This window comes from Gouania willdenowi, chromosome 4 (assembly GCF_900634775.1).
Source record: "Gouania willdenowi chromosome 4, fGouWil2.1, whole genome shotgun sequence".
In the NCBI taxonomy this organism is placed as follows: Eukaryota; Metazoa; Chordata; class Actinopteri; order Blenniiformes; family Gobiesocidae; genus Gouania; species Gouania willdenowi.
The window spans coordinates 977725-988663 of record NC_041047.1 but is presented as its reverse complement, the minus strand read 5'-3'; the positions used below and the strand labels follow the sequence as shown (position 1 = coordinate 988663).

General features: G+C 39.0%; 1 protein-coding gene across 2 annotated transcripts; it reads right to left on the bottom strand.

Moving 5' to 3' along the window:
- Positions 1-6932: 6932 nt before the first annotated feature.
- On the bottom strand, positions 6933-10691 carry gorab (golgin, rab6-interacting). Of its 2 annotated transcripts, XM_028444531.1 has the most exons (5): positions 10498-10691; positions 10154-10433; positions 8416-8517; positions 8194-8334; positions 6933-7835 (listed from the first exon to the last, which is right to left on the bottom strand). In XM_028444531.1, the coding sequence occupies exons 1-5, from the start codon at positions 10568-10570 to the stop codon at positions 7442-7444; spliced, it is 990 nt and encodes a 329-aa protein (XP_028300332.1). In that variant the 5' UTR covers positions 10571-10691; the 3' UTR covers positions 6933-7441. The 2 variants fall into 2 exon arrangements, with proteins under 2 accessions (XP_028300332.1, XP_028300334.1); XM_028444533.1 differs by lacking the exon at positions 8416-8517.
- Between the last annotated feature and the right edge of the window lie 248 nt (positions 10692-10939).

Genomic DNA, 10939 nt, shown 5'->3' with positions numbered 1-10939 from the left:
CCTTGTTTTCCACTGAACTTTGGATTTAATTTCGTCTACAGCACTACTTTAAAGTCCCTTTGTGAGCTTTCATCCAACAAAGACTTTTAGAGAAACAAAGTAAACGTTGGACTCTTTCAGTCTTTTAATGATGATCCTATAGATCAACTGTTCTACAGTTTTCCACAGATGTTGGAAACTCTGGCTTCAAATTCCTGATATCACACTAATTAAATTCATTTTTGGTGTTTTTTTTATGAAACAAAGAGACCAAATACAAACCTTCATGGTATTATTAAAATTTACCAGTATAATTTTTACTGTAAGATCAGATACATCACTAGTAGTTATTCACTTTACTTCAGCCAACGAAGCCACCACTTTGTCAGGTCACAGATTATGTCACTACACCTGTCCTGGGACCAACCTTTTAAGAAAATAACCTCTAGTACAGGGGTCCCCAATCCTGGTCCTCAAGGGCCACTATCCAGCATGTTTTAGATGTTTCCCTCTTCCAACACACCTGATTCAAATGATTAACTCATCATCAAGCTCTGCAGAAGCCTGATAACAATCCTGTTCATTTCAATCAGGTGTGTTGGAAGAGGGAAACATCTAAAACATGCTGGATAGTGGCCCTTGAGGACCAGGATTGGGGACCCCTGCTCTAGTATAATATGTGATCTTTGGTAGAGCTGCACTAGAATAACAGTGTCCTGACGATGTAGGTATAAAACAACTGGGCTCAGGATGTTTTATAGACCAAGAACACTCAATGTAAATCTTCAGTTTTTTTAATATAAAAACCAAATGTGGTCCTTATTTTAAATTAAAACACAAACACAAAACCAGAATCGATGTTAGATCTACAGGTAGACTCAAATCTTAAAGGATCCTCCAACATTTTTACAAATGTGGTTTAAAATCTTCTAAATATCCTTATTAGTAGATCTATGTCTAACAAAACACATTATTATGAACCATATTCATTTAATTACCTTTCATAAACAGGACTACTTTACAGTTTTAGAGCCTGTGTTCCTCCATCTTGAAATCACATGATTGATGATGTCACACGGCCCCACTGCCTGTAAACATCCCATTGTTTTCTATTGGAGTGAAACATTCAGCCTGATTTATAGATTATTTTGTAGATTTTTCAGTCAAAATAACAACTTGTGTTGCTTTTAGTTGCTCTAAATAATCAGGAAAAGTTAAAGATGTTGATGTAAACCTCTTTTGTTTACAGAAAGAAGATAAAAACAGTTCCAACTCTGAGGTTTTGTAGTAGACAATGAAGCAGAGAAGAAGAGCTTTCCTAAGGGAAAACAGCGCGCAGACAAGCTCTGGTGGCTGAAGTTAGAGAGTAAATCACTGATGGTTGAAAACACACAAACCCTGAGGATAGAAGGACTTTTGGGTGGGAGTTCCTTAGGAGAACTATTCTTCTCTGCTTCATTGTCCATTACCAAACCTCAGAGTTAGAACTGATGTCCCCTGTGTTTTGTTAGACATAGATCTACTAATGAGTACATTTAGGCTACATTTGTATTAACAGTGGAGGATTCCTTTAATGGATATGAAACTAAAGAATCCTGTAGGATAGTTGGACCATTGTTAAGGAGCAAAAGCAGATCTTCTGTTTTTTAAATATCTGAAATAAACAGAAATAAACCCATTGTTGTCATTTTCAGTCAAGAAGAAGATTTTTACTATTTGAGGTCGTTGATAAATCCTGAGCTGTTCCACACATGGTGGAGACTCTGCTTGGTTTCCATGTGTACACACACACACACACACACACACACACACACACACACACACACACACACACACACACACACACACACACACACACACACACACACACACACACACACACACACACACACACACACACACACACACACACACACACACACACACACACACACACACACTGTGTTACTCATACTCGCTTTGATATCAAGAAATGAACGACTTTACTTTGAAAATCTCACATTTCAGTTTGAATGTTTACGGGCCGCTCTCGGGTCAGAATCAGGCCGCGTGTTAACCACAGACCTTATATTGTAGAGACAGACAACTGGTGGCCCCAACAACAACAACACAACAGTCGTTTGAGAGTTTGGAAGGAATACAGAACTCAACATAAACACACAAAATGACTCTGAAAACTCACAAAATGACAGAAGAATACACAGAAATACACAAAAGCATACAAAACAACAACGAAAACACACAATACAGTAAAAACTACAGCAACGGAACACAAAACAATAGAAAAATATACAAAAATCACATGTTCTGACAACAAAAAACATAAAATGACCAAAAAAAGACAGAAAACACAACATACCTGACTCTAATAACACAAAACGACATTAAAAATACACAAAAATGACTTGTGTGAATAGAATGAGTCTAAAAACACACAAACTGACAACAAAAACACACAAAAATATTCAACACACACACACAAATGCACAAACAGCACAAACACAGAATGTCTCCAAAAAACATTCAAAAAAACAGAAAAACAATAAAAACAAACTGTTTTTTTCTTGTTAATGCTCTGATTGGTCAGTATTCCAATGTTGACATGAATGTTGATCGTGTGATTCTCAGATGATGTTTGTGGCCCCGCCCCCTGTGATAAAGCTGTTGTGTATGTTCTTTAGCATGTGGTTGTTGGTTCTAACCCTGATGGTAGTGTCCCTAATGTTTATGAATGTAAAGTGATGATAAACTTTCTGCTCGTTTAAAGCAAACAGTTCTACATCCACTTCATTCTACGCTTGTTCTGCACATGTTGGGAACCGTGGGCCTGAATTCCCCCGTGTCACATATTTGGGGCTTTTTCTGGGAGTTTTTCTGGGAGTTTTTTTGGGGGCTCTGGTTGGTTTCCCAGTCGGGCTTTGGATCTGCCACAGACGTCCTGGAGCTTCCAAACTCTCCTGATCTGGGAAAAGCAGGGCCAACGCCATCAAAGAGTTCCAGATTGAATCCAGATGTGGTTCCTCCGCCTCTTTCCACCGATTTAATGAAGGCGGGAGACGAGGGGAGCGTTTCATCACTGCTCCCCCCCCACACACACACAGACCCTTTTCCTGCCTCAGTCTCAGTCGATGCCAACCAGGGAGGAAAGTTAGTTCTATAGCGTCAAACAGAACCACAGAATGGTGTTCTGCTCAAAGTGGTGTCCATGTTAACTGATGGTCATTGTTCCCATAGCGATAAGACAGAGCTGCCGCGCAACACTCTATAGTCCACCTCTGAAACACATTTTTTTTGGAGTTTTTCTGTTGTTATTTTGTCTTTTTAAATAATTTTGTGGTTTTTAGAGTTTTTTTGTTGTTTTTGTGATGTTTTTTTTTTTTTTTAAATAGTTTTTGGTCTTGAATATTTTTGGGGGTTTTTTTGTTTTTCTGTAGTTTTTGTCTTTTTTTTAGTTTTGTGTAGTTTTTTTGTATAGTTTTAGTTTTTGTTGTCATTTTGTGTCTCAATGAACTGCTGTTTCACTCCATCATCACAGAGTGTCTCAGAGTGAGTCCAGTGTTTAAAGTAGTCAGTACTCAGCGGCAGGAGGTGTGTGTGTGTGTGTGTGTGTGTGTGTGTGTGTGTGTGTGTGTGTGTGTGACCTCTCTGCTGATTGGGGCCGTGTGTTTGCCCTCCCGTCCTGCTTTATTTCCCTGATGTGGAGTCGACGGTCGCCTGCTTGACTCCCGACATCCTGTGAGGGTCCCTGTGACCCCGCCGGCCGGCCCCTGATTGGCTGCAGACGCCTGATTGCAACACGAGTCCAACACAGAACAGACTCAGGGATATTATTCATGCGACGATCTTTTTTCCTCTCAGACATCAACAACAGGACTGAAGCCAGCGTTTGTGCTGCTTCATCGTCTGAGTGAAAAATACAGATGAAAACACATCAAAAGTAACTATAACAAGACTGAAAAGTATAATTACAACATGAGATGTCATTATGATGAGAAGAATGAATCACTCAACATATCCTCTGAAATATCAGCATCATTCAATCAGGTTTTGTTCTTCATGAGACGAGAAAAAATGATGAAATTAGAGAAAAGAAAAGACTAGATTAGTTTGAATTGAGAAAACATGAGAAAAGAAAAAAGACAAAAACGAGACAAGATCCAATAAGAATAAAACGATGAGGGTGAAAGTGATGAGAAAATGAGACATGACAAAGTGAGAGTTGATTAAACGAGATCACGTTAGATGAGATGACAAAAGATGAGACAAGATAAAAATACAAAGAATGAGATAAAGTTAAACTAGAGATGAGATAATGAGATAATATGATTAATGGTGATTGGACGAGTTCCAATCATAAGGATGAGAACTGATTAAAGATGAAATAGAATCAAATGAGATGAGATGGAACAACATGAGAATTGATCTCAAGATACAGTATGACTGTTAGCTTAAAGGCTAACTGTTGTTAGCGGGGGACGAGTCTTTGAGGACATTGGAGACATTTGGAGGCGGAGTCAGTGTGTGTGAACCCCTTTTGTCAGTTTTTGGTTATTTTTCATTGGTTTTGTCTCTCCTTTGTTTCTCAGTCAGTTAAATTCCAACCGTTTCCTCCATTCCTTGTTTTCCTGTTTCTCCTCCTCTGTGACTTTCTCAGGTTTCATTCATCTGTCAAGCTGTCACTGGATTCTCACAGCACATAAATCACACACACACACTCCTGTTTTCCACTTTAAAGTTGTGCCGAAGTCAGATTAACGCAAACGTTACATTTCAAATGTCTTTCTCTAGATTTCTGGTGACAAAGTGAGGCTCTTAGTTTCATACGTTCACACACCGCGACTTCTTTACGGTTTCCCTCCGACATCGCAGATGTCTCCTTTTGGTTGTAAAAAAACGATGCTTATCTGTTCACGGACGCGTCTTGATGTTTGTTCCAGGACTTTTTGAAGCTGTGTGTGTTTAAACATAAGCTCTTTGTTTCTCTCTGAGCTTCATTGTTCTCATGAAATCAGAACCAGACCCTGAAAAACTCACCACAGGACCAGAACCAGGACACAAACCAGAACCAGAAACCAGCAGACTCAAGGATTCATCAGACTAAAAGTCACCTTCACCATTCACAAATTATTTCAAAAATCTAAAACAACAATATATAAAAACCTTTTAACAATCTGTGTACCCTTTGTTCTTTGGTTATTACATTTGAAAACCAAATCATAAGAAATAAACAGTGTGGTTATTTAGTTTTACTGACTTAAAACCAAAACAGAAACATAAAAGAATCCAAAACCAAACAAGGAGCGTTTTTCTGTTTTAGGATTAAATCTTCATCTGTTGTGTGATAATTGGATATTTACGGGAAACTATGGACAAGAGTTTCATGTTTTAATCTCACCACACAGAGGGGACACACAGGGGGGCAGACTTTTACTCTTGGACAAAAAAAAAAAAAAAAAGAGACCAACACATAAGTCATATTACTGATGAATTGAAACATTATTAGTACATAAATGAATAAATAAACAAAAAGGATGTTACATGAAACATGTACATGATGTGTGATTAAAGGAACCAGAGGTGGTGTAATGAATCAACTGGTGCACCTCGTTTCTTGTGATCCACTTCTGTATGTGTTGACGGCTGCTGTTAGTGGTATTTATAACGTGCAAAAGAAATATTTTTACTGCCCTCAAAAAATCTGTAACTGTTTTTGCAAAAGTGTCAAATGGTAGAAGTTCTAACATCTATTGTTCCTCACAGTCAATAGTTAGTCACCAGATTATCTGGATACTATTTGAACCGTAACACTGTTGGGTAAAGTGGGCAGATATTCAGATTTCCAGCATCAATAACTTCTGAACGACATAAATTACACCTCTACCATCAGTGTGAGGTGGACAACATGATACAAGATCATTTTATCAAATGCAGCAGCAGAATAAAAGTCTGCCCCCCTGTGCGTCCCCTCTGTGTGGTGAGATTAAAACATAAAGCTGCTTTTCTAGTTTATGATGTTTCTGTATTTCTGTTTTAAGTCAGTAAAACTAAATAACCACACTGTTCATTTGTTATTATGATTTGGCTTTAAAATTGAATAACCAAAGAATGAAGGGTACACAGATTTTCAACCCTTCTATTGTCATCAAATATTACAAACACATTTATATAGATATTTGCCTCCAAAACGAGTTTCAGAAAATTGTTGACCAAGTTTTTTTTGTGTCAGACACTTTTTTTATTTGTTGAATCCATAAATAAGCCCTTAATAATGAAACCACCACCATCAGGACAAACTTTTACATTACAATTAATTCTTTAAATAGTTTCTTCCAAATGTTCTCAAATTAACTCAAAAGTATAGACAGATAAGTTTTATACAGCTAAAACAGCTGACCCCAGAGGAACACCAATGTGTGCAATGTGTTCAGCTCATTGAAAGAAATACCCTCATGATCATTTTATGCTTAATTAATTATATGCACAAATTAGGAAAAGTCATGAAAAAACAAATTGTGAAACATTTTAGGAAAAAAATTCAAACACCCCCACAAGAAATAATATAGTTCAATAGAAATAGATAAATGTAAACTAATTAAAACAGAACTTTAAGTAAATTTTTAAACAGATAAATGATTGTTTAACTTGAAAAATAAACTTGACAATTTATAATAAAAAATGAATGAAGAATAAAAACGTATCTAGTGATTGCTTTGATGTGTCCTTATAAGTTGTTTCTGGGCGTGGCCAAAGCAATCACTAGATTCATTGTGAACATTTGTAAATCAAAGTTAAAGTCACTTTTTTTTTCTCTACGGTGTATGATTGAGGGACATTTTTGGTCATGTTGAAAATTTTTGTTGATTTTAAATGTTTTTACTGTTGATTTTTAATGTTTTTACTGATGATTTTTAATGTTTTTACTGATTTTTAAGCTGTTGAATGTTTTGTGTTGCACTTTTTGATCATGTAAAGCACATTTAATTGCCTTGTGTATGAAATGCACTAGGTAAGGCAAATTTATTTGTATAAAAGTGCCTTTAACTGTGATTTAAAAATGTTCACATTGGATGCTGACTATACAAACACTATACAAATAACATTGCCTTGTCTTGCCTATATGCCTCTGAGGAAGACTGACAGTTGGTAGTCAAAACGTGTCAGATTAAATTTCCTGAAAAAAAGTTGTCTGACTTAATGAAACCGCAAGAAACTATTTAAAAAAAGACAAAATGAACATGTTGGAATTAATGAAAATGTAAGTCAAACAAAGTGTTGCCAAAGTTTGAGAATTATTTAGGAAATTATACAAAATAGGAAAAATAAATGTCTTCCAAATACGTCTGTACAGTCAGCTGATCAGAGCATTTATTGTGTAGATGTATATATATTTACATAAATGTGTGCGTGGGGTGTAGACTGTTGGGAATTGAACCGAGAACCTTTTAGACGTTGGTGTTGAGGGTCAGCTGGGCACAGCCGCGCTCAGTGTCTCCGTTTGTCCTTGCTCCCCAGGCTCTGTGTCTGTAGATGCAGGATGCTTGGGTTTGTTCTGCGTCTCCTCTTTGTCCTTGCTCTCCTGCTGGTCCTTGCTCTCCGGCTGGTCCTTGCTCTCCGGCTGGTCCCTGCTCTCCGGCTGGTCCCTGCTCTCCGGCTGGTCCCTGCTCTCCGGCTGGTCCCTGCTCTCCTCCTGCAGGTGCAGCTGCTCCATCAGCTCCTGCAGTCTGAGGGCCTTCCTGAGCTCGTTCTGTTGGATGATGGCACAGAGATGCTCCGTCAGCTGCTCCTTCACCTCCGTACGACGATGCAAATCCAGCTTAGCCGTCACGTACTCAGCCTCTGCTTTATTGAAACGCTTCCTGTCACAGGATAGAGCACAACATTGCTCATTTTTACACTTTTTCTGCAACTACACCAAACAACATGTGTTGTTTTGTGTCAAATTGTGTAATTGTTGTTATTGTGAATAACTTTAGTTTGATTATTTGTCTGGTTTTGTTCTAAATAAAATGAATATAGTCTTCTGACAAAATGTAGCTGATGAATATTATTTGGTGAAAAACATGTAAATAACGAACGTACACTCGTGCCTCTGTTTTTTTTTTAGTGTAATGTGTGTTATTTTGTGTCATTGTGTGTTACTGTTATCATTTTGGGTATTTTGTGTTGTATTGTGTAGTTTTTTTGCCATAGTGTGTGTTGTTTTGCGTCCCCTACCTAGCAGCGCTGTACTCTAAGCTAGCCTGCTCGATGCGTCCTCTCAGGATTCCGATGTCGTTGGAAACCATGTCGTCCAGAGCCTGCAGATCCTTCTGGATCCTCCTCAGCTTCACGGCCTCGGCCTGAGTCTGTTTGGATCTGTACGAGCACACACACACAGAAGCTGGTAAACAGCACCCAGCAGCGCATCATCCATCATCCATCCAACCGTTCACTTACTTCTCAGCGATAGTTTTTGCCAGCAGAGCTTTCTTACGTTTGTTCTGCTCCTCCATCACTTTCTGCTCCTGCTGCAGCTGCTCCAGTCGAGACTTTTCCCGTCTGCGATCAGGAAACGACGACACAATAAGCTTGATGTATCAGTTCAACTGGTGATCAATATAACTGGTGACTTTTTGATGATGTCCCTCAGTGTTTTACATTCATCCAAACCTTGTTTATCACAACACAATTAAAACACACTCTGGATTCTTTTACTACAGCTGTCCTCAGAATCAGTCACAAAATAACTTGATCACTAGGTAAACTAACCCTAACCCACCAACCAGTACCAGAGCTCAATGTGGCTTTTTCAGCTGTATTTCTGACCAATATTTATATATTTGTGTATTACATTTTCTCCCTCCTATTATATTAGTTTTATTTAACTAATTTAAAGGGGGGGGGCTATTATGTCAAAATCACTTTTTCAATCTATAAATCATGTTAGTGTGTCATTCCGCCCTGAAAAATATACCTCCAGTGTTGCTCAGATTGATTCACGTAGTTTTGAGTAATCTTTAAATCTCCTGCTAGCAGCCATTTTCCTGTTGTTATGCTCGAGGCTCCGCCTTGGGAACGAGGCCCCTCCCCCTCCTATGTTCTTTTCCTGAGTTCAGCCCACAGCACCCACATCTCCAGATTTAGCTTTGCATTTACTTATTTAAATACTTTTCTGAGAAACCCATGGCTATGTTGTCTGTACTCATTATGTACACATTCAAATAAAAAAATAAAATAAAAAAGTAAATAAACACGTACCCCTCCCCAGCTTCCAGCTCCTTCAAAACAACTGCAGTCACAGCAAACTGCTGAGAGGGAACTGTGTGTCGATTGCTTTAATGCCTTCAGCAACAAAATGTGTTTTTGGATGTGAAGATAACAGCCACTCTTTTGGATGAAACAATTGGTCAACAACAGTTGGACTTTATCTTTGGAAGCTACACATGTCCCAAAAAGATCTGCTATGTTTGTTCCAGGCACTTTTCAGATGCCGGCTTTAAAACAAGAGCGTATTATTAGTGGATTAATAAGTTAATAAGTACACGGACACTAAAAACAATGCAATCCCTACTTCTTCAGTAGCCAGCAGCAGTACGGGTAAACAGGGGTGTGTGTGTGTGTGTGACAGGGGAAAGATCACTTCTCCTCTGATCGTACGTTTGCACTCCTCACTTTCATAACCATTCAAAATGTCAAAAGTATTCAAATACAGCCACAGAAAAACAAAATCCATGCGTGTTTGAAGGAGTACTGAAGGGGGCGTGTTCATGGGCGCGTCAGACAAACTTGGAGTTTCTTGAAGAGACGAAGCGAAATCAAAGCGTCATGACCCGAGTGCTACAGAGGGGCATTTATTTTAAGTTTTTTTTTTTTTTTTTTTAATTTGCTGCATTTTCCCGAAAAATATGGGTAGCATAGATATTTGAGTATGCTATAGAATGGTACTATGTGCCTGAAAAAATATGATACCCCGCCTTTAACGTCTCTCACAAAGATGACTTCTGATTGGCTCTTTAAAAAACAAAATGCCCCGCCCCTGCCCAAAATCAGGAAGTCATAATTCGGAATAGTTTTAGTTTTTAGTATTTTCGTCTGGGTTTTGTTAAAAAAATAACATGATTTTAGTCTGCTGTAAAAATGTAGCTGACAAAAAAAATTCAGTAAAATAACATGGGGAATAAATAAATAAACATACACTTCTGCATCTTGTTTCTCCAGCTCTTTGAGCACCGGGGTCTCCTCCTGCTCCGTGACCGGCTCTGAGGGCTCCGTGGCCGGCTCTGAGGGCTCTGACCTCGGCGGCTTCACCGCCGGAGGCTTGCTGAGCTGCTGCCCGGGTTGGAGCTCCGGAAGCCCGGTCATAGTACTCCTCTGGGCCGCTGACAGCAGAGCCTTTTCCCGCAGCAGGTGCTGCCGACTCCGGTTGCCCGAGGCCGGCTTCCTCCCGCGGGCTGCTGCTGAGGAAACACCGCGGTCTGGAACAGAGGCAGGCCGCGGTCAGAGACGCTGTCCCGCGGAGAAGTTTGGTATAAACTTTACCTTTCTGTTGCATCCAACGCAGCTCCTCTTCAGAGAAACCTGCCCAGCCGCTCATTTTCACTCCTTCACACATTCAAAGTAAAGAACAGAAGCAAAAGGGAGAGAGATCAACCTGATCACAGGCTTAAAATCCTCCCAAACTCTCCCCGTCCACTTAAGACGGTATGGTGTTCCGGGAAATACCGCCATCATTGTTTATCAGTGCCACGTCAAAGGACCTGAACAGGTGTTCCTGCAATTGCCTGCATAAAAAAAGCAAGGCAAATTACGACAAAAAAAATGGATCCAGTTTTATTGGTTTTAATAAAACGTCCAATTTAAACCTAGTTAAAGTTTTCAAACTCAGTAGGAAAATAAACAAAGCATTTAATTTACTAAGTTTCACAGTTTTGACTTAAATACAGTGAATTTTAATGCCAAACAAAATATTTAATTTATTTTA

What these genes read in the sequence shown, in the direction of transcription:
- gorab (XM_028444531.1), bottom strand. Translation starts at nt 10,570, where the DNA reads ATGTGTGAAGGAGTGAAAATGAGCGGCTGGGCAGGTTTCTCTGAAGAG. An exon ending in GCAAAAACTATCGCTGAGAA is followed by an intron (nt 8,335 to 8,415) that starts GTAAGTGAACGG and finishes GTGCTCGTACAG; the next exon opens with ATCCAAACAGACTCAGGCCG. An exon ending in TTAGAGTACAGCGCTGCTAG is followed by an intron (nt 7,836 to 8,193) that starts GTAGGGGACGCA and finishes ATCCTGTGACAG; the next exon opens with GAAGCGTTTCAATAAAGCAG.